This window comes from Dermochelys coriacea, chromosome 3 (genome assembly GCF_009764565.3).
Source record: "Dermochelys coriacea isolate rDerCor1 chromosome 3, rDerCor1.pri.v4, whole genome shotgun sequence".
In the NCBI taxonomy this organism is placed as follows: Eukaryota; Metazoa; Chordata; order Testudines; family Dermochelyidae; genus Dermochelys; species Dermochelys coriacea.
In genome coordinates, this window is record NC_050070.1 from 728,765 (window position 1) to 755,878 (window position 27,114).

The 27,114-nt window shown below is 58.5% G+C and overlaps 2 protein-coding genes across 7 annotated transcripts in view; one reads left to right on the plus strand and one right to left on the minus strand.

The window, feature by feature from the left end:
• Positions 1-587: 587 nt before the first annotated feature.
• On the plus strand, positions 588-19,403 carry ZNF513 (zinc finger protein 513). 3 transcript variants are annotated; one of them, XM_038394685.2, is made up of 4 exons: positions 588-748; positions 3,053-3,184; positions 17,112-17,684; positions 18,256-19,403. In XM_038394685.2, exons 1-4 carry the CDS (start codon positions 709-711, stop codon positions 18,990-18,992), a joined length of 1,482 nt encoding a protein of 493 aa, XP_038250613.1. In that variant the 5' UTR covers positions 588-708; the 3' UTR covers positions 18,993-19,403. The 3 variants fall into 3 exon arrangements, with proteins under 3 accessions (XP_038250613.1, XP_043365858.1, XP_038250619.1); XM_043509923.1 differs by having other exon boundaries at positions 611-748; positions 3,022-3,184; XM_038394691.2 differs by having other exon boundaries at positions 611-748; positions 3,025-3,184.
• Positions 19,404-20,291: 888 nt separating this feature from the next.
• Positions 20,292-27,114, minus strand: part of SNX17 (sorting nexin 17) — a 28,212-nt gene continuing 21,389 nt past the window's right edge. For 3 of the 4 annotated variants that reach the window (XM_043509925.1, XM_043509924.1, XM_038394692.2), the window contains exons 5-15: positions 26,564-26,674; positions 25,596-25,686; positions 25,128-25,215; positions 23,028-23,097; positions 22,788-22,880; positions 22,312-22,515; positions 21,752-21,874; positions 21,529-21,606; positions 21,282-21,356; positions 21,170-21,211; positions 20,292-21,083 (exon numbers count right to left, since the gene is read on the minus strand). In XM_043509925.1, coding sequence (XP_043365860.1) covers positions 20,964-21,083; positions 21,170-21,211; positions 21,282-21,356; positions 21,529-21,606; positions 21,752-21,874; positions 22,312-22,515; positions 22,788-22,880; positions 23,028-23,097; positions 25,128-25,215; positions 25,596-25,686; positions 26,564-26,674 — 1,095 coding nt within the window. In that variant the 3' untranslated portion in view covers positions 20,292-20,963. The remainder of the gene's footprint in view (positions 21,084-21,169; positions 21,212-21,281; positions 21,357-21,528; positions 21,607-21,751; positions 21,875-22,311; positions 22,516-22,787; positions 22,881-23,027; positions 23,098-25,127; positions 25,216-25,595; positions 25,687-26,563; positions 26,675-27,114) is intronic. The other variant, XM_043509926.1, reaches the window with a different exon arrangement.

A 27,114-nucleotide genomic window follows, 5' to 3' on the forward strand; every position in this document is an offset into this window, starting at 1 on the left:
CCCCCGGCCCCGCCCCGCTCCCCTCGCTTCTGCCCCGCTCCCCCCCCCCCGCCAGTAAACCCCCCACTCGGCCCCGCTCCCCCCCTCCGGTAACCCCCCCGGCCCCGCCCCCCTCCCCTCGCTTCTGCCCCGCTCCCCCCCCCCCGCCAGTAAACCCCCCACTCGGCCCCGCTCCCCCCCCTCCGGTAACCCCCCCCCGGCCCCGCCCCGCTCCCCTCGCTTCTGCCCCGCTCCCCCCCCCGCCAGTAAACCCCCCACTCGGCCCCGCTCCCCCCCTCCGGTAACCCCCCCGGCCCCGCCCCCCTCCCCTCGCTTCTGCCCCGCTCCCCCCCCCCGCCAGTAAACCCCCCACTCGGCCCCGCTCCCCCCCCTCCGGTAACCCCCCCGGCCCCGCCCCGCTCCCCTCGCTTCTGCCCCGCTCCCCCCCCCCCGCCAGTAAACCCCCCACTCGGCCCCGCTCCCCCCCCTCCGGTAACCCCCCCGGCCCCGCCCCGCTCCCCTCGCTTCCGCCCCGGGCTGTGGGCGCGCCGATGACGTCACAGCGGCCGCCGTTTCCCCGAAGGGCCCCGCGGCTCCCAGCGTCCCCCGCGGCCGGAAGCGGAAGTGGGGCCGGAGCTACCGGCCGCTCCGAGCCGGGGGGCCCATGAGCGGCGGGGGCGGCGCGGCGGAGCCGGGGGCGGGGCACGCGGCGGGCTGGAGCCGGACACGATGCCCCGCCGGAAGCAGCGACACCCGCAGCCCGTGAAAGGTGGGTCGGGGTCTGGGTCTGCAAGGGCTTGGAGGGGGAGCCCCCGGCGTGGGGCGGGGGAGGCGCGGGGACCCCCCCGGGGAGGAGGCGTGGGGAGCAGCACGCAGCTCTTGGGGTTCATCCGTGGCTGGCAGGGGGTGGCTGGCTTGGTCATTGCCCGGCTCTGTCCGTTCCCTTGGGCCGGGCGCCGGGCGGGCTGGACCATTGGTCTGACCCAGCCTGGGTCCCGGGAACCCAGCGGAGGCTTCTCCCGGGGGGTGCGCTGAGGTGAGGCGGCATCAGAGCAACCCTGGAGGGTGTGTCGGTGCCCCCGGCTGTAACCTGCGTTAGCCAAGCGCAGTGCTGCTGGTCCGAGGGGGGGCCGGGACACGAGGCGCCAGGTGCTGCAGCGGACCCCAAGGATCCCCTTCCCATGTTGCCCAGAGGTGCCGTGTGTCCATAGCAGTAGGGCACTGGGAGACGGACCCCCATCTAAGCGGAGGCAATGCCCAGACCCTCACGCATTCAGCTTTCAGTCCTGTCCATTTCCCTTACGCTGGGCCTTGGCCAGCTCTCTTCTCGGAAGAGGAGACCCTCTTGGTCTCCCCTTAGGGACGTCCCCACTCCCTTCTGAGGAGGCTGTGGCAATGATTCCCCTGATCCTGTACGTGTACTCGCTCCAGCTCTCAGCAAGTTAGCATGAGTATAGGCCACAGCCTAGCTGCAGGAGCATGGGTAGCGGCCGCAGAGGTACAGCTGAAACTGTTGGGCATGGACTTGGCACAGCCAGGCCATACTGCTGCGGCCACACGGCTATTTATACTCTCACTAGCTCACTGAGAGCCTGAGCAAGGGAATCTCAGTCTTAGCTCATGGTGCAGCCATAGCCTGGGATAGAGCCCTTGGGGGATAGCGGGGGGAGGGATGAGGGGGGGGAATAGGTGGGCAGCTCCCCAGCCCTGGCAGAGGAGCTGTGTGAGCGGTTCCTTTCGGGCATCAGAGTCTCCGATTTCTTCCCGTTCTTAGCAGGTGGGGTGCAGCCAGCGGGGAAGCTGTTCTTCCTCCCCTCCCAGTAAAATGTACAAGGCAGATGGCTCCAGGCTCCTCTCCTGAAGGCCTCCACATGGCAGGGGGACGAGCAGGAAAGGGTGTGTGGAATGGCAGAACCCAAGATCTGACCTGAGCACCAATGGGCTTTGGTGGAATAACTTGCATGGGCAGGGTGCTGTCCTGGGAGCCAGTCTGCGCTCTGCCATGGGTTCCCTGTGTGGCCCTGGGCCAGTCGCTTTGGGTTTCAGTTCCCCAGCAGCACCAAGGGAGCGAGAGGGTGAAGGCTGGAAAGCTGGCGTGGCTCAGGGGCCGCAGACATTGGGCCAGGTCAGGACTGCAGATAGTCCAGTTGCCGTGCAGTGGGGCGAAAGCTGCACATCCCGGGGCTCACACAAGCCAGCACACTCTCTCTCCCACCACCCAGCTGTGCTCAGCGTCCCCTGGACTACACTGGCAACTCCCTGGCTCAGAGAAACCTAATCTGGTCACCTGTGTCTCCTGGCAGCGTTGTGGCTTGTCTGCAGAGGTGTTAGGTTTTGGGATGTGGGGACAGAGCTTGCCAAGTTCCCCACCCTGTTGGGACCAGCAATGCTAGTTGTGTGTAGGTGGTCATGGTGCTGGCTAGGCCCTTAGCTGTCACTGGCTGCCTGAGTGCAGGGGTGTGCCTGGACCTTTTACTTGAAGTGCTTCTGCCCTGCAGAGTGACCTGAGGGCATTGGTGAGCTCCACTCTGCAGGCCTGGCTGGGCGGCTGGCTCCTCTACCGGCTGTCAGTGCTTCTCCAGTCCCCTCGGGTATAACTTTCTCTTCACGCAGGAACCGGGTGAGAAGTCCCTGCTGCATGGGGAAAGGGAGGTGTCTGCATTTGTTTCACTCTGCTGCCCCAGTCTTCCCTTGTTTTGCCTAGTTCCCCTACATGCCATGGGAGCTCTGATCCATGACGCTGAAGGCAGCCTGAGCAGGGGCATTGGGACTGAGGGTTTCACCTTTTTCTCCATGCTGTAGGATGGGAGGCTTGGAGGGCACTTCACATGCAGCTGGTAGCATGTGGAGGACTCTCCCTGGAGCCACTGCCGAAGCCACGGCTCCCCATGTGGCTGGGCCCAGCTGCCTGGGACCAGCCCTGGCTCCAAGACGCTAGCAGTAATGTCCATTTCCCATGCCTCCCATGGTTGCGCGACGGCAAAGAGGAGAGCTGGGCACTCAAGTCCTCAGCCTGTGATAGCGCATTTCCTTGTGCCCCAGCAGTAACTGGCTGGCGCTCCGTGTGTTGCAGTGGACACAGAAGACACTCTCGAGGAGACGCCAGGAGGGGGCCTGGTGCTGCAGAGTGACCTGCTGCTGGGCCAGGACCTGGAGTTTGAGGACAGCAGCGACAGGATCATGGGCTTTGAGAAAGACTCAGAAGGTTTGTCTATGGGCTGCGTGTGTTTTCCAGAGGGACCCTGTAGGCCTGCAGTGAAGGGGGAGGCTGTTTCATTGGAGCGGGGTGAGACCAGGTCTCCGCTAGACCCCAGTGCAGGGCCTGCACTAGGAGGAGGGAGTAGCTTGCCAGCCAGCTGGCCTGCTCTCTCTGCTAGGCACTGAGAGGCTGGTAGTCCAGGCAGCAGCTGTTGTTGCTGGTTGAGGGAGGAAAGGTGGGAGTGAGTTGGCCCTGTGCCCGGGGTTTTGGGGAGGAAGTTGGTCCTGGGGACCTGGCACAGGCCCCTCCCTGCAGTCACCTCCATCCCAAGCAGGATGTGGAGCCTCTGTGGTGCCCAACGGCTGCTGCTAGGGCTTCTGGGGGAGCGGGAGTTGTGAAGTTCTGTCCCCAGAGCCCCCTGGGGCCATAAGGGAGCAGTACCCACAGGACTCGGCACTCCTACATGTGTCCCCGTGTGTCTGGGTGGGGAGGCACAGGGAAGTCGAGAGAGAGAGACCGCGAGAGCACATGGATGAAGTCAAGATATGAGTGTGCTACGGTCACGTGGATACCCTTCATGCACATGGGTTGCGATGGCCCATAACTAGGGATGGTGTCATGTGCTACCTGTCGCTGCAGGGCCGTGGCAAGTTCGCCAGGCAGGGCATGTGCCTCACCCACCCTTGGCTACATTGACTTTTATCTGCCATCGTGCTGCCCAGGTGCCTAATTAGCTGCGACCCTGGGACCCGTGTGGAGGCAGGGCTGACGCTTGCCTAGGTCGGGTGAGAGGTGGATGGGGTGTGTCTGACCCCTCGCTCTGGGCTCTTGTACTGTCATGTGGTGGGGGGTTCCACTCTCTCGGAGGCGGCCTGGGTTCCTGTGGGACAAGTGCACAACCGCTGAGCTCGGTGCGGAGGAAAGGCAGGGGTCTGTGATGGTGCCTTCCGAGCGAGGCAGGGCCCAGGAGCAGGCTACTTCCTTCCTTATGAAACAGGTTGGGTGGGGAGCCGAGCTGCCTGGCTTCTGGTAGGGGCTTTGTTCCTCACTGTAAAAAGCACAGGGAAGTCGAGAGAGAGAGAACCTGCGAGAGCACATGGACGAAGTCAAGATATGAGAGCGCTACGGTCGCCTGGGTACCCTTCATGCACATGGGTTGCGATGGCCAATAACTAGGGATGGTGTCACGTGCTACCTGTCGCTGCAGGGCCGTGGCAAGTTCACCAGGCAGAGCTGTGGGAAAATGGGTCTGAGGCTGCTGCAAGTCCCGTGGCAGAGCCAGGAGTGTGCTGGCGGAGGCAGCCTGGATGGGACAGACCCCAAAGATCTGGATTCCCTTCCCGCCCTGGGGCTGTGAGCAGTGACCTTCGGTGTATGTGCTGCGCTCCTGTGCTGACCAGGGTTGGCCACACAGCTATGTCAGTGCAGCAAACCCAGCACAGATCAGCCAGGAGCCTGCCTGTGACCTGGATCCCTGTCTGTAAAATGGGGGGTGAAGGAATGCTTACTGGGCTCCAAAACTCTGGGGATAAGTAACACACAAAAGCCCAGGAGCGGTCAGTCATTCCCTGTCTGGATGGTGTGCAGTAAATGAGGCCGTGGCTCATGTGCTGAATTAGGAGGATAAACAGAAATATTGAACAGCTGCCTCATTCCCTGTCCATTCATTCTGTGCACTGAATGAGACACAGTCCCTTGGTAAAACAGCACATGCTTCTGTAGCTGCAGACTCCTGTAATGCATGCGCTCGGGGGCAGTCAGGTGTCCAGGCAGTTCCAGTTCTGTACTTTCAATGGATCAAGCCCTAGGCACATCACAGACCAAATTTATCTATGAACCACCCCAAGAGCTGTGCTCTTCTGGGCCAGTGCAGATCAGAGTGCAGAAACAGCATGGCAGAGCAGTTGCAGCAGAGGGGACCTGGCTAATGAACAAAATTCCAGAAGAGATCAGGGGAATGTGACCTTCAGTCATCTAGGAAATGCTGCCAAGCCTTCCTCTCTCAGAAAGCCTGTCACCCACAGGTGGAACACCCTTCTCTCTTCCCACCCGCGCCTAACTCCCCCAGACCTGCCCCAAGCAGAGTCCTGGCCCTGAAAAGAGAATCCCTGAGAGTGCAGCTGGAGCTGTTGAGCTGGTGTGGAAGATGCTCGGCTGGTGCGATGAATGGCCGTAAAAAACCCTTAGATGATAGATGGATTCCTGGCTTCTCAAAGCTGCACCTCCCAGCTACGCATTTGTAATGTATGTTTTAAATGAAGTCATGTCTATGCACCAAGCGGAACTCCCTGGTCCTGGCATCCTCGCAGGGCCCTGCCAGGCATCAGTGGGATCCTGCAGCAACAGGTGTCATTTCAACATCATCTGTCTCTAACACCGCCCAATGCAAGGTTGTCTATCTACTAGTACAGAGCATTATCCTGCTCACGAGCCAGAAGAGCTTCCCGGAAAGCAGGGACTCAGGAAATGACTTGTGGGCCAGCTGAACGTTGGCTCCCAGGGCCACTCTGTAGTGAAGAGGCTAATGTGATCCTTGGATGTGTGAGCCGGCAGGTGATATTATCTCTGTATGTGGCATTAGTGAAACCATCACTCGATGCTGCGCCCACACTGCAAACAAGATATTGATGAATTGGAAGGAGTTCAGTGAAGAGCCACAAGAATGATTTGAGATCTGGAAAGCCTGCTTTGCAGCGAGAGACTGAAGAAGCTCAGTTTATTTAGCTCAACCAAGGGAAAGTGAAGACTAAAGCATGATCTAAAAGCACCTCCCTGGGGAAAAGATTCTCCTAGCAGATGGCTCTTCAGTCTGGCAGACAAAGGCAGGAGAAGAGCCAGTGGCTGGGAGCTGAAACTGGAAAAATTCAGCTTGGAAATAAGGTGCAGATGTTTCTCCAGCCCTGGGACAAGTTAGAAGATTGGACACTCTTGTTTTTTGAAGATCTGCTCTGGCTCAGCCAGCAGTTCTGTGCTTGATGCAGGAGTCTCTGGAAGAGGGTCTATGGCTTGTTCTACAAATGGTCACACTTGATGGTTGCAATGGCCTTCAATCTCTGAGCTCCAATCAGCAATTCATTACCCCAGCAATGAAGATCGATGCAGAGACGTCATTTAGGCAGGTGGCCATAAGAGGCAGTGTCGCTGTGGCTGGGGTCCTGGGCTGGCAGCCAGGATGTCTTCCTGCCTCTGTCACTGACCTGTGGCAAGTTCCGCACTCTGTGCCTCCTTGCTCCTATCTGCGGACCGGATAGCGGCCCTGACCTCTGCAGAGCGCTCCAAGGTCTCTGGGGGCAACGTGCAATGATGCTACAAAGGTTTCTGGGGGTTAGTGGCGCAGAGGCTGGGTCGTGTGCTCAGCTGGGTGTGCTGATAGGGCTTGCGCGGCATGCCCGTCTGACAACTGGCCCCGCCCCGCCATGCAACTCTATCTCCTCCTGGTGTTCGCTAGCCCTGTGCTCCTGGTTTGGAGTCTGGAGGAGGCTCAGCAGGTGTCATTGCCAAGCACTATGTGGGCTCTCAGTGCACTGGGTGAGAAGAGAGCTTGGCAGCGTGGCACTGGCACAAGGGCTGGGCCCTCCCTACTAAACAGTGCAGGAGCCTTGGCAGGTTCCCCAGAGCTGGTCACACTGGGGCCTGCTCTAACCAGAGCTGTCCCTCAGCCTCCCCGGGCAGATCCCTCGAGCTCTGCTGCTGTGCGAGTGGGCCTGTTCTCTACCCTGCTCCTGGACCCACAGCAGTTCACATGTAAGTCCCTGCAGCACATGGACTCTTTCTGGGATAGTCACAGAGGATGCAGAGCGCTCTTGTTGGAAGGGACCATTGTGATCATCTTGTCTGACCTCCTGCATCATGCAGGCCAGAGAACCCGCCCAGTGATTCCTGTCTTGGGCTCAACTTTCAGAAGAGCTAGAGTGGGACTTGTAGACCTACGCCAAGCCTTGGCCTAAAAACGTCAATGGCTGGAGAATCCACCACAGCCCTCAGCCAGTTGTTCCAATGGAGCATCCCGCTGGGAGCACGTGGTCAGTTAGAGGTCAGAGTAGATACCCAAGTCCTGTTCTGACTCTCTGCTCTCAGGATAGTCCCCCGAGCTGTAACTCTCTGTCCCTGGATGCAGGATTGTACATTTGGCTGGGTTAGTGAGCCCCGCTTCTCAAGCAATTCCAATTGCTCGGTATGTTTGCCCTGCCCCCATCACTTAGCGACCTACTTTGACCCCTGTGCCAGGGTGGGCATTGTCCTTGAAGACAGCCCCTCTTCGTATTATTCATTTGTGTTCCCATCGTGCCGAGGAGCTTAGCTATGGATCAGGCTCCTATTGTGCTAGGGGCTGTACAGCCAGAACACCCTGTCCCAAAGCGCTGGCTGCCTAAGACAGGGGTGGGCAAACTTTTTGGCCCGAGGGTTGTGAAATGGGTCGGGGTTGTGAAACGGTACGGAGGGCCGGGTAGGGAAGGCTGTGTCTCCCCAAACAGCCTGGCCCCTGCCCCCTATCAACCCCCTCCCACTTCCTGACCGCCCCCCTCAGAACCCCCGACCCATCCAACCCCCCTTGCTCCTTGTCCCTTGACTGCCCCCTCCTGGGACATCCTGCCCCTAACCGCCCCCCTGGGACCCCACCCCCATCAGGCCCCCCCGCCCCGTTCCCTGTCCCCTGACTGCCCCGACCCCTATCCACACCCCAGGCCCCCTGAGACTCCTGACCCATCCATCTATCCCCCCCGCTCCTTGTCCCCTGACCGCCCGCTCCCAGGACACTTGTTCCCTATCCAACCTCCCTGCCCCCCCAGGGCCCCAACCCCTATCCAAACCCCCCCTGCTCCCTGTCTCCTGACTGCACACCCCCCCGAACTGCCACCACATCCAACTGCCCCCTATTCCCGACTGCCTCCCAGGACCTCCTGCCCCTTATACAACCCCCACCCCCTTACCATGCCACTCAGAGCAGCAGGACAGACTTATTGGAAAGCCTGGGAGGTGAGCAGGCGCAAGCTGCACTGCCTGCACGGTGGCGTGGCTCCAGGGGAGGGGAGACAGCGAGGGAGGGGCCGGGGTCTAGCCTCCCTGGCTGGGAGCTCGGGTTGGGCAGGACGGTCCTGTGGGCTGGATGTGGCCCGCGGGCTGTAGTTTGCCCACTCTGGCCTAAGACAATTAGTGGACACAGACAATGGTGGGGGTACAAGGGAACAGTGCAACTTGTATTGGTCAGCATGATAGCCAGTGGGCTGAGTTTTCATAGGCCTCAGAGCAAAGCGGGTGCCGAAGGAGGGTAATGAGTTTAGTGGAACTTTGCAGGGATCTCCCCAAGTGAGAGGCAGCTAGGAAGAAAACACTGGGGTGCTTGTTTAAAATGTAACAAGTGGGTGCTAGTGGTTGATCAGCAGCAGGATTTGACCGTTGCGAGTGAGAGAGAGATCGCTTGTCCTCGCTTTCTAGGCTCTGCACAGATGGTTTGGTGTGGTAGAGAAGGGGGAGCCAGTGGAGGGATTCAGAGCGCCATGGTCAGAGGGCGCCAGACTAGGACAGAGATCTTTGCAGCAGAATTCTGAATGGATCTGAGTGGGACAAGGTTGCCTTTGCAAGGCCAGAGGGCAGGATGTTGTAGTAACTGAGATGTGAGCCTGGCGGAAGGTTTTAGTGGGGCAGATGGACAGATTAGGCTGGATCAGAGAGCTGTTGTGCAGAAAGAATCGGCAAGATTTAGACACAGCCTGCAAGTGAGGGCCTAGAATGAGGTCCGAGTTGAAGACGATGCTCAGGTGACAGGCCTGATTGACAGCCAGATGGTGGAGGTGTCTTCAGTGATCCAGAAAGGAGGTGGCAGGGCAGATGATGTGGGGAAGATGAAGAAGCTCTGTTTTAGCCATGTTGCACTTTATCTGATGGCTAGGCATCCATGAGGAGATGTTAGCAAGACAGGCCGAGGTGTAGTTTGGCAGGAGACAGGTGTGGAGTAGCAGTAGATCTGTGAGCCGTCACAATGGAGATGGTAGCTGAATGTGTGTTTGCAGATGAGATGACCCAGAGATAAGGTGTGCAGGGAGAAGAGAAGGGGACCAAACACAGAGCCCTGTGGAACCCCCCCAGAAAGAGAAGAGGATCCCTCAAAGGATGCGCTGAATGAGCACATGGAGCAGTAGGAGAACCAGGAGAGGACAGACATGGAAACCAAGGCAAGACACGGCTTCAAGCAGAAGAGCATGGTCAGCGGTATGAAAGGCAGCTAACAGCTCAAGGAGGGCGAGGATGGAGTGCTGATTCTGAGATTTGGCTAGGGAGAGGTCATCAGAGATTTCAGCAAGAACGGTTTCAGTGGAGAGTAAGGGATGGAAGCAAGGTCAGAGGGCCTCGGATGGAGTTGAGGAGAGGAACTCCAGACTGATATTATAGAAAGTGAACATAACGGCCATACTGGGTCAGAGCAATAGTGGCCAGTGACAGATGCTCAGGAGGGAATGAACAGAACAGAGCAGTTATCGAGCGATCTATCCCATCATCCAGTCCCAGTCAAAGGGTTAGGGACACTACTCCTGGTGGAATTCTGTGACAAAAAATTAAAAATTCTGCGTGCAATATTTCAAAATTGTGCATATTTTATTTGTCAAAATAACACAATATAACCACACCAGTTTCAATTATTTTGGTAATTTATTTCAAAATACCTGTCAGCAAATATGTCTGTAACAATACTGACAACACAAAAGATTCAGGAAATGTTTTTTGACAAATAAATTCCTTACTAGGTGTATTAATACAGACCTTTGAATAATAATTCATTTAAACTACAACACAGAACTGTATTTCCCGCACCCCTCAGAAGCAGTGCAAAGGCTGGGGGGAGTCGGGTAAAGGAAGAGCTGAGGGAGAGGGAAGTAATTGCTGGGCAGGAGCCTGGGAGTGAACCTGGAGGGTTGTTGGGTGTGGGTGGGAGAAGTATGGAACAGGGTTGTTTTTTGGCAGGGTGGGGGATGTTATTCGGGAGTTAGGGAGCTTCCCCATGCAGACCCTGGCTGACCCCTAGCCTCTCCCATTCAGTCAGGCACATCTGCCCCAGTCCCCAGGTGTCACTGCACCCCTGCTCAGTCATCTCCTTCCCCCCATCCCCAGGTGTCCCTGCACCCCCACTCCCATTCTGTCCCTGGCTCAATGCTGTCACTTCACTGGCTCATGTGCCCCACTCTGGTCGTCCCCCCCACATCCTGTCTCCCCACCTGGCTCCGCAGGCAGAGGGCTATAAGAAGGCAGCCGCTGCCCCCTCCCTCTCTGCAGCTAGTTGCTCCAGCCTGGAGCCAGCACAGTGCCACAGCACCCCCTGGTGGGCAAAAGGTGAAACTGCAGCACCTCCTCTTCTGAATCTGTTTTTGGGGGTGGGGGGAGACTTGAGGAATCTGCAGGGGACATAAATCATAGAAGATTAGGGTTGGAAGGGACCTCAGGAGGTCATCTAGTCCAACCCCCTGCTCAAAATAGGACCAACCCCAACTAAATCATCCCAGCCAGGGCTTTGTCAAGCCTGACCTTAAAAGCCTCAAAGGAAGGAGATTCCACCATCTCCCTAGGTAACCCATTCCAGTGCTTCACCACTCTCCTAGTGAAATAGTGTTTCCTAATATCCAACCTAGACCTCCCCCATGGCAACTTGAGACCATTGCTCCTTGTTCTATCATCTGCTACCACTGAGAACAGCCGAGCTCCATCCTCTTTGGAACCCCCCTTCAGGTAGTTGAAAGCAGCTATCAAATCTCCCCTCACTCTTTTCTCTTCCGCAGACTAAATAAGCTCAGTTCCCTCAGCTGCTCCTCATAAATCATGTGCCCCAGCCCCCTAATCATTTTCATTGCCCTCCGCTGGACTCTATAATTTGTCCACTTTCTTTCTGTAGTGTGGGGCCCAAAACTGGACGCAATACTCCAAATGTGGCCTCACCAGTGCTGAACAGAGGGGGATGATCAGTTCTCTCAATCTGCTGGCAATGCTCCTACTAATGCAGCCCAATATGCCGTTAGCCTTCTTGGCGACAAGGGCACGCTGCTGACTCATCTCCAGCTTCTCGTCCACCATAACCCCTGGTCCTTTTCTGCAGAACTGCTGCTTAGCTAGTTGGTCCCCAGCCTGTAGCAGTGCCTGGGATTCTTCCTTTCTAAGTGCAGGACTCTGCACTTGTCCTTGTTGAACCTCATCAGATTTGTTTTGGCCCAATCCTCTAAGTTGTCTAGGTCATTCTGCACATGCACAGTGGTACAGAATTCTTCCAGGAGTAGGACACCTGGAGCATGCAGTTTCATCCTTGACTATTTTGGCTAATAGCCATTAATGGACCTTTTCTTTGTGAACTTAGCTAACTCTTTTATGAACCCAGTTATGCTTTTGGCCCTCACAACATCCCCTGGCAATGAGTTCCACAGGTTAACTGTGTGTGGTGTGAAGAAATACTTCCTTGGGTTTGTTTTAAACCTGCTGCCTGTTCATTTCATTTGGTGACCCCCTGTTCTTGTGTTTTGAGAAAGTGAATAAGGAAGAGTTTACTTTCTTCACACCGTTGTGATTTTATAGACCTCAGTCATACCCCCCTTACTCTTCTCTTTTCCAAGCTGAAAAGTCAGTCTATCTCCTCATGTGGAAGCTATTCCATACCCCTAATAATTTTTTCTGCCTTTTTATCTACTTTTTCAAATTGCAGTGTGTGTGGGTGTGTGTGTATAATTTTTTTTTTTGAGATGGGGCGACCAGAACTGCTCGCAGTGTTCAAGGTATGGCCGTACCGTGGATTTATACAGTGGCATTATGATATTTATTGGCCAATTGTCTCCCCCTTTCCTTTTTGTTCCTACCATTCTGTCTGCTTTTTTGGCTGCTGCTGCACATTCAGTAGATATTTTCAGAGAACTGTCCACAATGCCCTCAAGATCTTTCTTGAGTGGTAACAGCTGATTTAGTCCCCATCCTTGTGTATGTAGAGTTCAGATTTGTTTCCAGTGTGCATTACTTTGTATTTATCAACACTGAATTTCATCTGACATTTTGTTGCCCAGTCACCCAGTTTTGTAAAATCCCTTTGGAACTCCTCACAGTCTGCTTTGGACTTAACTATCTGGAGTCATTTTGTACCGTTTACCCCTTTTTTCATATCATTTACAAATATGTTGAACAGCCCTGGTCCCAGTACAAATCCCTGTGGGACCCTGCTGTTTACCTTTCTCTACTGTCAAAATTGACCATTCTTGCCTCTTGTTTCCTGTTTTGTAACCAGTTACTGATCCATGAAAGGACCTTCCCTCTTATTGTAGAATTACAGAATCATCGGGATAGAAAGGACTGCAAGAGTCATCTAATCTAACCCCCTAATCTAATCCCACGTTTTCTTAAGAGCATTGTTGAAGGATCTTGTCAACGGCTTTCTGAAAGTCCAAGTACACTATATCCACTGGCTCCCCCTTGTCCACATGTTTGTTGATCCCCTCAGAGAATTCTAATTGTTGAGGCATGATTTCCCTTTACAAAAACAAAGGTTGACTCTTCCTCCAATATGTCGTGTTCCTCTGTGTCTGATAATTCCGTTCTTTCCTATAGTTTCAATCCATTTGCCTGTTACTGAAGTCAGGCGTCTGTAATTGCCAGGATCGCCTCTGGAGCCTTTTTAAAAAAAGTGGCATCATATTAACTACCCTCCAGTCATCTGGTGCAGAGACAGAGTTAAGCAACAGGTTACATACCACAGTTAGTTCTTCAATTTCATATGTGAGTTCCTTCAGAATTCTTGGGTGGATCCTATCTGGTCCTGGTGACTTGTTCCTCTTTAATTTATCCATTTGTTCCAAAATCTTCTCCACTGACACCTCAATCTGGGACAGCTCCTCAGATTTGTCACCTAAAAAGAATGACTCAAGTATGGGAATTTCCCTCAGGTGATCTGCAGTGAAGACTGATGCAAAGAATTCATGTAACTTGTCCACAATACCCTTGTCATCTTTGAGTGCTCCATTAGCACCTCAATTGTCCAGTGGCTACACTGCTTGTCTGATGGGCCTCCTGCTGATGATGTACGTACTTTTTTGCTGTTTTTTTTTAGTCTTTTGCTAGTTGCTCTTCATATTTTTTTACCTGCCTAATTAAACTTTACATGACTTGCCAGAGTTTATCCTTTCTGCTTTCCTCAGTAAGATCTGACTTACAATATTTAAGGGGTGTCTCTTTGTCTCTGATTGCCGCTTTTGCTCTGTTTAGCAATGATGGCATTCTTTTGGTTGACTTAGTTTCCTTCTTTGGAGGTGTGGGGGGGGGGGAAGGGAATACATATGCTTTGAGCCTCTGTCATGGTGGTGGTAAAATGTTTCCATGCAGGCATTTCACTCTTGTGACTGCTCCTTTTATTTTCCACTTAACTAGCCTCCTTGGTTTTGTGTAGTTCCCCTTTTTGGAGTTAAATGCTACTGTGGTGGGCTTCTTTCGTATTTCCCCCCGACAAGGATGTTGCATTTAATTATATTGCATTCGCTATTAGTGAACGATTCAGCTATACTCACTGCTTGGACCAGACCCTGAGTGCCACGTAGGAGAAAGGCCATGTCTACACTACCGGCTCCATCGGCACTGCTGCGAGTGAGGCAGTGGAGTCGATTTAGCGGGTCTGGTGAAGACATGCTAAGTCAATGGGAGAGCACTCTCCTCTCAAGGTGTGCACTCCTCCTCCCCAAGAGGCAGAAGCCATGTCAATGGAAGAGCATCTCTCATCGACACAGCACAGTGTAGACACCCCTGTACGTCGACCGAAGTGATGTTGACTTGAGTTATGTAATTTACACAACAGGACTAGCATAAGTTAGATCGATTTACAGCGTTCTATAAAGCAGCCCTAAGTCAAGATTTGCCTCTCCCCCCGGGGTTCCAGGATGGGCCGCTCCAAGCAGCGGTTATTACTGGTGTCTAGAAATGTTCTCTTTGCATCCCATCCTGAAGTGACCTGTTCTCAGTCAACAAGGGGATAGTTGAAGTTGCCCATTACTGCGTTTTCTATTTTTATAGTCTCTAATTGCCCTGAGCATTTCCAATCTCTGTCGTCGTCGTCCTGGTCAGGTGGTCAGTAGTATATCCCTACTGCTACACTCTTGTTGTTCACACATGGAATTTCTAGCCATAGAGATTCTGTGATACAGTTTGAGTTATTTTAAGATTTTTTTACTCTATGCTTTTTCAATTATAGGGTACAAAATATATAGGAATTACTGTGTTGCATTGTTTATCAGCAGTCTACCAAGTTTCCGTGTTTCCAATTATATCAACAGCCTCCTTTAATACCAGGCAGTCAGGTTCACCCATCTTACTATTTAGACTTCTTGCATTTGTAAACAAGCACTTACAAAATTTGTCAATATTTAGTTGTCTGCCTTGTTGTGATGTCATTGAATGGGACTTTCTTGTTTGACTCCTGCCTGCACTTTATCAGCTTCTGTCCTCTCCCCTTTACTAGGACATAGAGAATCCCTATTAATAAATCCTCTCCTAAGGGATGTCCCTGTCTGAATCACGTGCTCCTCTGCATCTCTTGGCTTTCTCCCAGCCCTTAGTTTAGACCTTTAGACCTCTATGACCTTTTTAATTTGACATGCCAGTACTCTGGTTCCATTTTGGTTTAGGTAGAGCCCATCCTGCCTGTATCGGCTCCTTTTTCCCCGAAAGGTTCCCCAGTTCCTAATAACCCTAAACCCCTACACCATGGTCTTATCCACACATTGAGACCCTGCAATTCTGCCTTTCTACCTGGCCCTGTGTGTGGAACTGGAAACATCTCAGAGAATGGCTCCTATGGAGTCCTGGACTCCAATCTCGAACCTAGCAGCCTCCAGGACTTCTCTCCTATCCTTCCCTATGTCACTGGTACCTATATATACCCCAGCCACCAGCTTCGCCCTAGCACTGTGTAGTCTGTGAGCTTACTGATGAAGGGGGAAACGATGCTGGGGTGGTGGTTGTTGGAGAAGCGAGTGGGTTTTTAAGTGGGGAGATACTAAAGCAAGCTGGTTCTGGCTGGAGTCTGAGGAGAGGAAGAGGATGAGAGCGAGCACAAGGCAGAGCAGGAGACTGGGTGGGGGCACTGGAGTGAGGAAGAAAACAGAGAGGAAACCTCTGCATCTGTGAGGGGATGGTCCTGGGGTTTCATCCATTTTCTGGACAAGCAGCGAGGCCCCATTCAGGAAGCTGTGGAGAGGGGGGCAGGTGGTGAGAAGGCAGCATGGGGTTCGGCTTTGTTAGAGCAGCAGTGCTGTCTAGGATGATGCCATTTCTGTGAGCCCACTGCTGCAAAGCTTGCTGGCCCAGTGTCTGTCCATGGGCTGCTCCAGCCTCTCTCAGGGCCTGGAGGGCAGCTGTCTCCATCTGGCTCTTGCTCTGGTGGCCACTGGATGCAAGCCTGGAGCGCCCTTGGCCCAGGCTGCCAGCAGGACAGCATTTAGCCCATTGGCATTGCCCCTGACTGCCATCTGTCCAGCTGGGGCATTGCAGGGACGGTTCTCTCAGCTCAGCTGCCTGGCTTTGGCTGTGCTGTGGCATGGGGTGACCCTGCTGTGTGGGCGATCAGTGCAGGTACAGCTAGCCCCCTTGCCAGCTCTCATGCTGGTTTAATGGCCTCTTAGAGCGCTGGCTAGCAGGTGTAGAGGGAACCAGTGCAGTTGCACAGAGTGGGGGGCCCTGCACTGGCAGGCCCATCTGTTGGGAACTGGTGTCTGCTGGGGTGTCCTGTGCAAATGCCCCTGTGGCCTGGTGGGTGGGCCCTGCCCCAAGGGGAAGGGCTCATGAATGGGTAGGAGGGGGCTTCTGCAGTAGGGCCAGTGCCATTCAACACATTCATAAAGGATGTGGGGGGAAAAGGTGTAAACACTGAGGTGGTAATGTCCAAAGCAGATTGCGAAGAGCTACACAAGGCTCTCACAAAACTGGGTGACTGGGCAGCAAAATGGCAGGTGAAATTCAATGTCAATCACTGCAAAGTAATGCACATTGGAAAACATAATCCCAACTCTTCATATACAATGATGGGGTCTGAATTAACTGTTACCACTCAAGAAAGAGATCTTGGCGTCAGTGTGGCTTGTTCTCTGAAAACATCCCCTCAATGTGCAGCAGCAGTCAAAACGGCAAACAGAACGTAGGAACCCTTAGGAAAGGGACAGATAAGACAGAAAATATCATGTTGCCTCTATATAAATCCCTGGTATGCCCATAGCTTGAATATTGCATGCAGATGTGGTCACCCCATCTCAAAAGAGAGATATTGGAAAAGGTACAGAAAAGAGCAACAAAAATGATGAGGGGTCTGGAATGGCTGCTGCATGAGGAAAGATTAACAAGACTGGGACTTTTCAGCTTGGAAAAGAGGCGACTAAGGGGGGATCTGATTGAGGTCTATGAAAGCACAACAGGTGTGGAGAAAGTAAATAAGGAAGAGTTACTTTTGCCTTCTCATAACACAAGAACTAGGGCTCACCAATAAAATGAACAGGCAGCAGGTTTAAAACAAACACAAGGAAGTATTTCTTCATACGACACAGTCAACCTGGGGATGTTGGGACGGCCAAGACTATAAGCGGGTAAAAAGAATGAAATAAGTTCCTGGGGCACAGGTCCATCAATGGCTATTAGCCAATGTGGTCAGGACACAACCCCACACTCTAGGTGTAACCTAGCCTCTGGCTGTCAAATGCTGGGACCGATGACAGGGTCTGGCTCACGTGAAAATGGCTGTTCTGTTCATTCCCTCTGAAGCATCTGGCACCGGCTGCTGTCAGAAGACAGGACACTGGGCTGGCTGGCCCATGGGGCTGGCCCGGCCTGGCCGTTCTTGTGTCCAGCCCGGGGGGGGGGGGGGGGCTTGTGGGTGGCTGTTGGGTCCTGTGGGGCCTCTGGGCTGACTGCTCCCCTCTCCCTGCGGCATTTGCAGTGGACTCCCTGGTGGGGAAGATCACCATCCCGGCCTACTCGTTGAGCGACGACGCCTGCTACCGCCAGCTGCGCGTGGAGAGTGACCCCGAGGAGGGGAGGGAGCCTGGCCCCCCAGCCTCGCCTTGCCCTCAGTGTGGCCTGCAACTGGCCGCGCGCTTGGGGCAGAGCTGCCCCCAGTGTGCAGGGGCCGAGGGCCAGCGTGTGCTCTACTCCTGCCAGCTCTGCCCCTTCACCTCCCACTACTCCAGCCACCTCAAGCGCCACATGAAGACCCACAACGGCGAGAAGCCCTTCAAGTGCCCGCACTGTGATTATGCCTCGGCCCAGCTGGTGAACCTGACACGGCACCAGCGCACGCACACGGGCGAGAGGCCCCACCGCTGCCAGGCCTGCAGCTTCGCGTGCAGCAGCCTGGGCAACCTGCGGCGCCACGAGCGCATCCACAGCCAGGATAAGCCCTTCCAGTGCAGCGCCTGCGACTACCGCTGCAACCAGAGCCGCAACCTCAAGCGCCACATGCTGCGCCATCGCCAGGCGGAGGAGGGGCCCTGCTGCCAGGACACGGCCCAAGGTAGGGGGCAGGAGCCGCTCATCACGTGGGCCGGAGCAGGCAGTCCAGGGTAGGGCTGCAGGGCCCCGGCAGGAGAAGCCCTAGTCCAGCCCATCCAGGAACTGGCGTGGTCACTAGCCTCCAGGGGCAGCCAGAGGCTCTGTGGCAGTGGGGGGAGCGGAGTTGTCTCAGGTCTCGCTCCGCTGACCTGGCCTGGGAGCCCAGCTCGCTCCCCACCCGCTGAGCCCCAAACCCTCCGTCAAGCAGCCGGGGCAGTTCCCCTGCGGGGCCCACTCCTACCCCACCTGGCAGTCGCTCTGGGGAGGAGATGTGTGCAATGCCTTTGTCCCCAGAGCAACCTTAGTGATTTCCGTGGCCAGCAGCTGGGGGAGCAGGGAGCTCCCCCCCTGCTCGGATTGGATTGAGGGAGGAGCATTGGAAGCGGGGGGCTGCCCTTCTCCCACTTGATTTGTTCTAGGGGTGACTGGGGAAGCTCAGTGCATGGGGAAGGGAGGAGGGGGCTGGACATGGCGGGGGGGGAGGAGGTCCCCACCCCCCCATCTCACAGCTGCCCTCTCTGCCCGTCCTGCAGAGCCGCTGCTGCCAGAGCTGAGCCTGCGCGCGAGCGGTGCGGGCAGCCCCCTCCTGCCCGGCTGCGCCCGCCTGCGGACCGATGAGGCAGACGCCTTGCCGGAGCTGCTCTTCCCCTTCACCTGCCGCATGTGCGGGCTGGTGCTGGACGACGGCTTGGTGCAGGACGAGAGCCTGGTCGAGCAGATCTGCAGCCGCTGCAGCCTGGCCGTGCTGAGTGACAGTCCCCCCGAGGCCGGCCCCAAGGGCTTCTCCTGCAGCCTGTGCCCCTTCGCCACACACTACCCCAACCACCTGGCCCGCCACATGAAGACGCACAGTGGCGAGAAGCCCTTCACCTGCCCCCTCTGTCCCTACGCCTCTGCCCACCTGGACAACCTGAAGCGGCACCAGCGCGTGCACACGGGCGAGCGACCCTACAAGTGCCAGCTCTGCGACTACGCCTGTGGCAACCTGGCCAACCTCAAGCGGCACGGCCGCATCCACTCCGGCGACAAGCCCTTCCACTGCGGCCTCTGCAGCTACCGCTGCAACCAGAGCATGAACCTCAAGCGCCACATGCTGCGCCACACGGGCGAGAAGCCCTTCCGCTGCCGCCACTGCCCCTACACCACCGGCCACTGGGACAACTACAAGCGCCACCAGAAGATCCACGGCCCTGCTGCCGAGGGCTGGGCCAGCCCCCAGAGCGCCAAGCCCCGGCTGGCCCCGCCGCCCCCGGCTGCCTCCCTGCCCTAGGACCTGGGCCTGGCCCAGAGCAGGAGCATGGCCAGGGGCTAAAATGCTGCTCCTTGGAACGAGGTTTGGGCCGGGTGGCCCCTGCCGGCACAACAGCCTGGGTGCATGGCCTTCCTGGGCCTGTCCTTTCCTAGGGGACATGGCGAGGAGCAAGTGCCTGGCCTTAGGGGGCTGTAGTGCTGGGTGGGGGGCTGGCCAGCCATGGGGGCAGGGCCCAGCAGTGCTGCAGATTCCCCCTCTCCCTCCCCCCCCCATGCAGGCTGGGCCTGGCCTCAGGGGTGGGAAGCAGGAACTCAGACCGATTGCTGCCCAGTAACCTGGGCTAGGGCCAGGAAGCTCCACACCCGAACTGTGCCCAGCTGCACCTCTGCTTCCTGCAGTGCCAGGACAACCGCTGCCCAGCCGTGGTGCAGCTGGGGCTGCAACCTCGTCTAGTCTGAGCTCCCAGTAGTCACTAGAGGGCTGTCACGTGGGACTCAGACCCAGCAGTGCCCCATGAAGGCAGGGAGCTGTGCGTAGCTGCTATCTGGGGGAGGGAATAGACCCCCTGCTCATACACAGCCGTTCTGCCTGGGCCAGCCCCACCTTGGCAATGGGGGTTCAGGGGCTAGGAGGCCGAGCACTCCGGGGCACAGCTTAGCTGCTGCCACCAGCCCGCAAGGCAGCCTGTCAGTGACCACCAAGTGTGGCCCCTTCCCTCCAGCATCCTCGGGTATAGCAGGGAGGGAGGGGTGTGGGGAGGCTGGCCTGGCCCACCGACCCAGGGTGCGTCTCAAGGCTGTGTAATTTATATTATGTATAACAGCATTAAAGTCAGTTTGGGTAGCCGGCCTCACTCTTTGGGGTAGCTGGCCACACCCAGGGGGTTGTGAGCTATACTGAGCCCCACGCTCCAGCACCCATCCCGACACTGCCACCGATTCTGCCTGAGTGCGATGCCATGTAAGTGCTGATGTCACATGGCCTCAAGCTTCTCTGGGCCTGCTGGGTGCCTGGCCCTCACAGCACCCAGGGCAGGGCACAGGAGCGCTGGCCTGTGCACCCTGCTCCTGCTGGGGCTCTGGCTCTCAGGCCTGACTTGGGGTAAGAGCCATCCAGGGCCTGGACCTACAGGGGGTTGCTCAAAGGGAGGCATGGCAGTGCTTAGCCTCCCTGGGGACAGCCAAAGAGGGGTGCCGGGGCCCAGCTGGAGTTATGGCCTCTCTGGGCTGCTTCCCTCCCCACACACGTCCCAGCCCCACAGCCAGGGCAAGGCCAGTATCAATGGAGCCACCAACTCACTCCACAGCCACACACCAGTTACCAATCATGATCCGCTTTAATCACTGCAGTGTGTAAACATTGGTTAATGTCCATTAATGCTCCAGTCCCCAGCGAACAGCAGGGCGCTACAGGTTACAAGCCTAGGTGATTATGCAGGCGTCTATGAGCGGGTTAGAAGCGGCAGGCACAGCACCAGCCTGCAGCCAATGCTGAACTTCGTCCATTCTTCTTTGTGCAAAGACTATCTGCTAATTTGGCATTTATGAAGGCCAGGAGGCGTCTGTCGCCATGGGAACAGCCCCAGGCCTCTGCGCTGCCTCCCCCTGCCCTCCCAGGCAGCCAGCCCTCAGACTGGCTCTAAGTGCAAGCTACGGGCCAGTCCTGGCCCCAGGCCGCTGAGCCCTCCTGCAGGGGTGGGGCAGCTGCCTCATGGCGCTGGACCGGCCCACATCCTGATGGGGGCTGTGTGCAACCTTTGCTCTCGCCACGTGCAGGGGAGCGTTAGTCCCCCTGTGAAATGGGCTCCGTGGGCTGAGTCTGGGCAGGGGCCACCCTCAAGAAGGTGGTGGCAGCAGCTGGGAGGTGGTTCCCCCCAAGGCAATGGCAGGTGGAGGGGGCTGAAGTGGGGCAGGGCAGGCAGATGGTGACCCAGCAGAGGCACATGGGACGTTCCCCAGAGCCGCAGTGGCCGTGGGGGGCCGGAGCTGGCTACAGGTCCTCATCGCCGATCCCCTCGAAGGCATAGTTGCCGTGGAAGTTGTTGGTGCCCAGGTCGCTGGTGGAGCCGGAGTGGCTGATGCCCCGCAGGCTGACGGAGGTGAGCTTGCTCTGCAGGGAGGGAGGGAGGGCAGGTTAGACCCATGCGCCCGCCCACCCGCGCTGCGCGACCCCCCACGAGGTGGTGAGTTACTCACTGAGAGTTTGAGCAGGGGCTCCCTGCTGGCATCGGGCGAGTCCTGCAGAGAGGGACATGGGTCAGAGTGAGCACGCAGGGCAGGGAGGGTGGGGGCGGGGGGCTGCACTTACCAGCAGGGGCGGGGATTTCACAGCTTGCTGGCTGTCTGAGCGCCGCAGGGCCCCGTTGGCTCGCCTGCGGAACATCTGGGGGAAAGCAGACGAGAGCAGCTCAGCAAGGGGCGGGGGACAGCTGGGTGGCCACACAGGCCCCAGAGGCGGGTGGACAGCCCCTCGCCAGGCGGGGGATCCCGAGGGGGGCTGGGGCAGCAGCAATGCAAGAGGGACAAGTTCACCTCCTGCCTAGCCGCCCCCTCACCTTGCGGATGCTGCCGCCAGACTTCTTCACCATCAGCTCATCCACCATGGACTGCAGGCAGATGCTCAGCATGATGGCCTGGGGGAGACAGCGCCCGTCACAGCCAGCCCCGAGCAGGCCCCCCATCTCCCGCAGAGCACAGCCCAGCCTGCAGCCCCCCCAGCCACAGAGCTCTGGGAGCAGCACTGCGCGAAGCCTGGGGCAGGCTGGCAGCTGGCCTTACCTGGGGGCTGGTGATGGTCACCCACTGCAGCCGGTCCTTGCTCATCAGGTACTCGAAGGCCAGCTCCAGCTTCACCTCCGCTTTCCCCAGGCTGCTCCCTGGCTGCCCGCTGCTTGTGGGAACCTGAGGAAGAGGAGGGTGAGGCCGGGGCTGTCCCTGCCCACTCCTGCCAGTGGGGCACCAGCCGGGCCCTTGTCTCCCAGCCTGAGTCCCAGGGCCACCGGGGTGGGGGGCCGAGGGAGGCTGCGCCCAGCTCTTCAGGTAGCCTTTCTGCCGTAGCAGGAAACAGCCACAGACCCCACCCCCAGTCCCCCCTCCAAGACCAGTCCCCCCCAGACTCCTCCACACACAGACCCCACCCCCAGTCACCCACATCCCCCCTCCAAGACCTCCCCACCTCTCCCTCACAGCATCCCACACAGGAGGGTGCGACCTGAGCTGTGGGGGGCAGGCGGACAAGGGGCCTGGCTGGTACTGTGGGTGAGCCAGATGGACTGACTGGTACCCCCCAGCTCTGTGGGAGGGCGCGACCCGAGCCACGGCGGGCGAGGGGCACTCACCGAGGACGTGACCCGCCAGCACCGCATGCGCGTCACCTTGAAGCTGCCCTCTTTGATCTGCTCGCTGGGCAGCCGCACCTGGAAGTTCAGCTCACTGTTGCCGGCGCTGACGATGACCTGGCAGCCCTTCTCGGGGAAGTCGGTGACGCAGGGCTCGAACTTGAGATAGCCGTAGTACTTCAGGGTCTGCGCCAGGCGGATGAACTGCAGGCAGAGCCGGGTACGGGTTCAGTGCCAGGCTCACCCCTCACCCGGGCCCAAGGACCTTCACTGCCACCAGCCTGGAGCACCTCTGCCCAGCTGTTCCCGGCAAGGGGGTGCGGGAACCTCCAGACTCCTCCCAGTGCAGGAAGTGAAGGAGTGGGCCCAGTGGCCACAGACCCTGAGCCAGCTCCGCCTCTCCCCTCAGACCCTACTTGAGACCCCTGGTGCCAGCGTGAACCCAGCTCCCTTCCCGGCACGCTCCACTCACCCACCTCCTTCTTGGAGACCTTCTCCTGCAGGGACTTGAGCTGCCGGTGCTGCTCCTGGGTGACGAGGATCCAGCCGCGTTCTATGTCTGACACGGTCTGCAAAGGAGCAGAGGCCATGAGGGGCAGCCTGTGTGGGGCCGGGCCCCGCAGCACAGACAAGGGGCCTGAGGGCCTGGCAGGCTCGGTGCCCCTGGCAGCTCTGCCAGAGCAGCCAGGCTGGGCTGGGCCCACGCGGACACTCACCTGCGCATACAACAAGTTCAGCCCCACTCGCTGCTCCATGACGTCATCGTCATAGGAAGAATCCCAGTAACTAGAGAGACGGAGCACACGGTGTCAGCGGGTCCCTGGCACGCACCAGGGCTGGGGCACGGCGAGCCCAGCAGACCACAGACTGGACTGGCATTCGGGGGAGCAGGGCTCCACTCCTAGCCCTGTGGAGTGACCCCAGCCCAGTCACTGCTCTCCCCAGGAAGAACAGGAGGACTTGGGGCCCCTTAGAGACTAATATTTATTTGAGCATAAGCTTTCGTGAGCTACAGCTCACTTCATCGGATTCATCCAATGCTCAAATAAATGTGTTAGTCTCTAAGGGGCCCCAAGTCCTCCTGTTCTTTTTACGCATACAGACTAACCCGGCTGCTGCTCTGATTGCTCTCCCCAGGCCACCAACATTGTCACAGACCCACAGGGTCGGGGCTCTGGAACGCTCAGGGAGGAGCCCTTCCTTGGGCCAGCCCCCCCAGGGTGTCTCACTTCCCACAGCGTGAGCCATGCGGCCTCACCACCTCCTGAGACCGGGCCCGTTCCAGCAGAGTCCGTTGCGGGCAGCCGGCGCCCAGCCCAGCTGCAGCGACCCCCGGGGTTCAAGCTCTGTCCCCCCGTCTGTCCGATCTCCTTTGTCAGACTCCCAGGGTGCCCCCGACTGCTCCCCACAGCCCACACTTAGCCCCCTCCACCCCCAGGCCTTTGCTCCCGAGCTGGGGGATGGGGCTCAGCCCCCTGCAGATAGGCAGGGAATCCACGTCTCTCTGGGTTGCTGGTTGCCAGGTGTTCATGTCCCGGCCGTGGATCTGCCCTTCTCTTCTCAAGAGCTGCATGGAGATGGGACCTAAGGGCCCAGGCCACGAGGCGCTGTCCACACTTGTGTCTTCACCTGCCCCAGAGCCCCCAGACCTTCCCACCTGCTGGGTAACAGTGCCTCACACAGGGGAAACTGAGGCACACACAGGCTTCATACAATGAGAACAAGAGCAGGTGTGTGTGTGTGTGTGTGGCAGGGGGTCTAGCCACACACCTGGGAGAGGGTGCCGCTAAGGGGGGAGGCACGGGCAGGGCATTGCCACACTCCAGCCCCTCAGGCCCTGCCCTAACCTGTGAGGTCCAGGGCTTTTCAGATAGCTAGGCCAGGCTCTCGTTCTCCATGCTGCGCAGCAGTGTCGGGCCCAGGGGCCCAAGACAAGGGACTTTTTGGTGAGATTTTATGCTCTATGCATGTGGCTCAGTTTACCCTGCTCACTAAGCACACTGGGGACAGGTCTACACTGCAGATTTACAGCGTGTCTGGTGAAGACAACTCAACTCCACGCCAACACAGTGCTGTCTACACAGCCTCACTCCGTTGCTCGGGGCGTGGCTTATTCACAACACGGTTATACCAAAGCAATTCTCTCGTGCAGACCAGGGCTGAGTGTAAAAGGGAACGAGGCATGGTGCACAGCGGAGCTTTTGCTAATATTTTTAGGACAGGTGTGCCTCAGTTTACCCAGGGTACCCTGCTCTATGCGTACTGAGTGCAAAAAGGAACAAGGCATGGCCAAGCATCAGGGATGCTGCCTGGGTGAGAGCAGCTCCTCTAACAAGAACTGGCTGGAATCAGCACGAGTGGAGACGCTGGCAGAGACAACGGGAGCGAAGTGACCAAACCTTATTGTGGGAGGCCACTAGCACACCTGGAGCCAAAGCACGCCGAGCAGGTGAACCCAGCGCAGTTCCAGCCAGCCGGGAGCACGGGAGGCTCAGAGAAAAGGGCCCAGCGAGAGAACCGGCTCTCGGCAGAGCGTGGTGGTGGGGGCGTTGCTCCCACCAGCACGGCCTGCCGTGCACTTGCCTGGCCCGGCTGAGCTAAGGGCGCCCTGCCGATCGGCACCGGGTGAAGTCTCCGTGGGGCGTGACCCGCGCTGGGGAAAGCGTGGCCAGGCAGCGCCCCCGAGAACAGGGCAGAAAGAGTCACCGATCTCCAGAGCGGAGGGGCCCAGCCTTGCTCCTCACTCCCCCGGCCCAGCGAGGTTCCTGCCCCGGGCTGGGGGGGCCCCAGGCAGCCTGGCCGGCCAAGCCACTCACCTCTTGCGCAGGATGATCCTGTACTCGGGGTTGCGGAGGCTGGAGACAGACACGTAGGGCAGCTCGAACTCCTGCAGCTTCCTCATGACTGACGAGGGACAGCAGCACTCAGCCAGGCCAGGGGCTCTTCCCACACCAGGAGAGCTGCCCCCACCCCCGGGGGCCTGCCCCACGCCCTCCCCGGCACCCGCCCTCCCCCCCACTCCTTCCCGGGGGGCCTGCCCCACGCCCTGCCCGGCGCCCTCCCCTTCCCCGGGGGCCTGCCCCACGCCCTGCCCGGCGTCCTTCCCCGGGGCCTGCCCCATGCCCTGCCCCCCCGCTCCTTCCCCGGGGGCCTGCCTCACGCCCGTCGCCCTCCCCTCCTTTCCCAAGGGCCTGCCCCACGCACAGCGCCCTGCCCTGCCCTCCCCCACCCCAAGGCCCACCACGGGGCTCCCGGGCTGCAGCCCCCGGGAGGGAGGCACTCACAGGAAAAGGCTCCGTCCTTGGCTTCTCTTGCCAGGAAGAGGCTGAAGTAGCCAACTAGGTCCTCGGGCAGGTCCAGCTTGGAGGCAACGGCCTGGTGAGCGAGCAGAGAGTCACCTCTTCCCGCAGCCCCTGAGCCCTGCCGGGGCAGCAGCCCCCACCGCACCCTGCTTCCAGCCAGGCCGCTGCCCTGGGCACCCCAGATGGCAGAGATCCCAGAGACAGCCCGGAGGGGGGGGCCCCGCTGGCGAGCGAGCGACCCCAGAGACAGCCCGGAGGGGGGGGGCCCCGCTGGCGAGCGAGCGACCCCAGAGACAGCCCAGCCCAGGGGGGAGTTACGGGATGTTGGCGAGCGACCCTAGAGACAACCCAGTCCGGGGGGGAGTTACAGGGTGTTGGCGAGCGACCCCAGAGACAGCCCGGAGGGGGCGGCCCCCGCTGGCGAGCGACCCCAGAGACAGCCCAGCCCAGGGGGGAGTTATGGGGTGTTGGCGAGCGACCCTAGACAGAGCCCAGCCCGGGGGGGAGTTACGGGGTGTTGGCGAGCGACCCCAGAGACAGCCCAGGGGGGTGGGGGGGGCTGCTGGCAAGCGACCCCAGAGACAGCCGAGGGGGTGGGGGGGGTCGCTGGCGAGCGACCCCAGAGACAGCCGAGGGGGTGGGGGGGGTCACTGGCGAGCGACCCCAGAGACAGCCGAGGGGGTGGGGGGGGTCACTGGCGAGCGACCCCAGAGACAGCCCAGCTCGGGGGTGGGGAGTTAGGGGGTGTTGGCGAGCGACCACAGATACAGCCCGGGGGGCCGAGTGGGGGCTGCTGGTGAGCGACCCCAGAGACGGCCCAGCTCCGGGGGGGGGCACACCGGGAAGCGACCTAGAGCTCACCCCCTGCCCCAGCACAAGTTCTGCTCTCGCACTCCAGGCTCTTCCCACACCTGTGCCCCCCACCTGCGCCTCTGCCCCGCCGCACCTACCTCCAGGACGTCCTCCGTCTGGTCCGAGGTCAGGATGGTGACCGTGACCTTCTGGCCATTGGAGAGCAGCACCTCCAGCGGCACCTCCTCAGTGGGGATCTGCTGCGTCTCCTGGGACATGGGGACAAGGTGAGGGGCTCTGCGCCCTGTCCCCGCAGCCCCTGCCCATACCACCACCCGTGACAAGGGCGAGTTTTCAGTGCTCTTTTTAGGCTGTTTAGGTGTGCCTTAGTTTCCCCAGTACATTGCATTACTGCCCAGGGTGGGGGTGGGGGAGGGTGTGGTTAGAGCCCCGAGGTGGGCGTCACCTCCCTGCTGGGTGGAATGAACAGTCAGCCCGGAGCTGGCTGATCGAGGGCCCAGAGACCAGCACCAGCAAGTCCCGGCTCAGCAAGGGGTGGGGCAGGCGACCCGGGGGGCTCTGACCCGGGATCTGACTGAGGAAGGCAGACAGAGACACAGCCCAACCATGGGCTCATGACCGCACGGCTGGGGCTGGACTCACTGGGATGGACTGGGGCGCTGCTCGAACCCCCACTTCTCTGTGCTCT

What these genes read in the sequence shown, in the direction of transcription:
- ZNF513 (XM_038394685.2), top strand. Translation starts at nt 709, where the DNA reads ATGCCCCGCCGGAAGCAGCGACACCCGCAGCCCGTGAAAG. An exon ending in ACACCCGCAGCCCGTGAAAG is followed by an intron (nt 749 to 3,052) that starts GTGGGTCGGGGT and finishes CGTGTGTTGCAG; the next exon opens with TGGACACAGAAGACACTCTC. An exon ending in CTGCCAGGACACGGCCCAAG is followed by an intron (nt 17,685 to 18,255) that starts GTAGGGGGCAGG and finishes CCCGTCCTGCAG; the next exon opens with AGCCGCTGCTGCCAGAGCTG.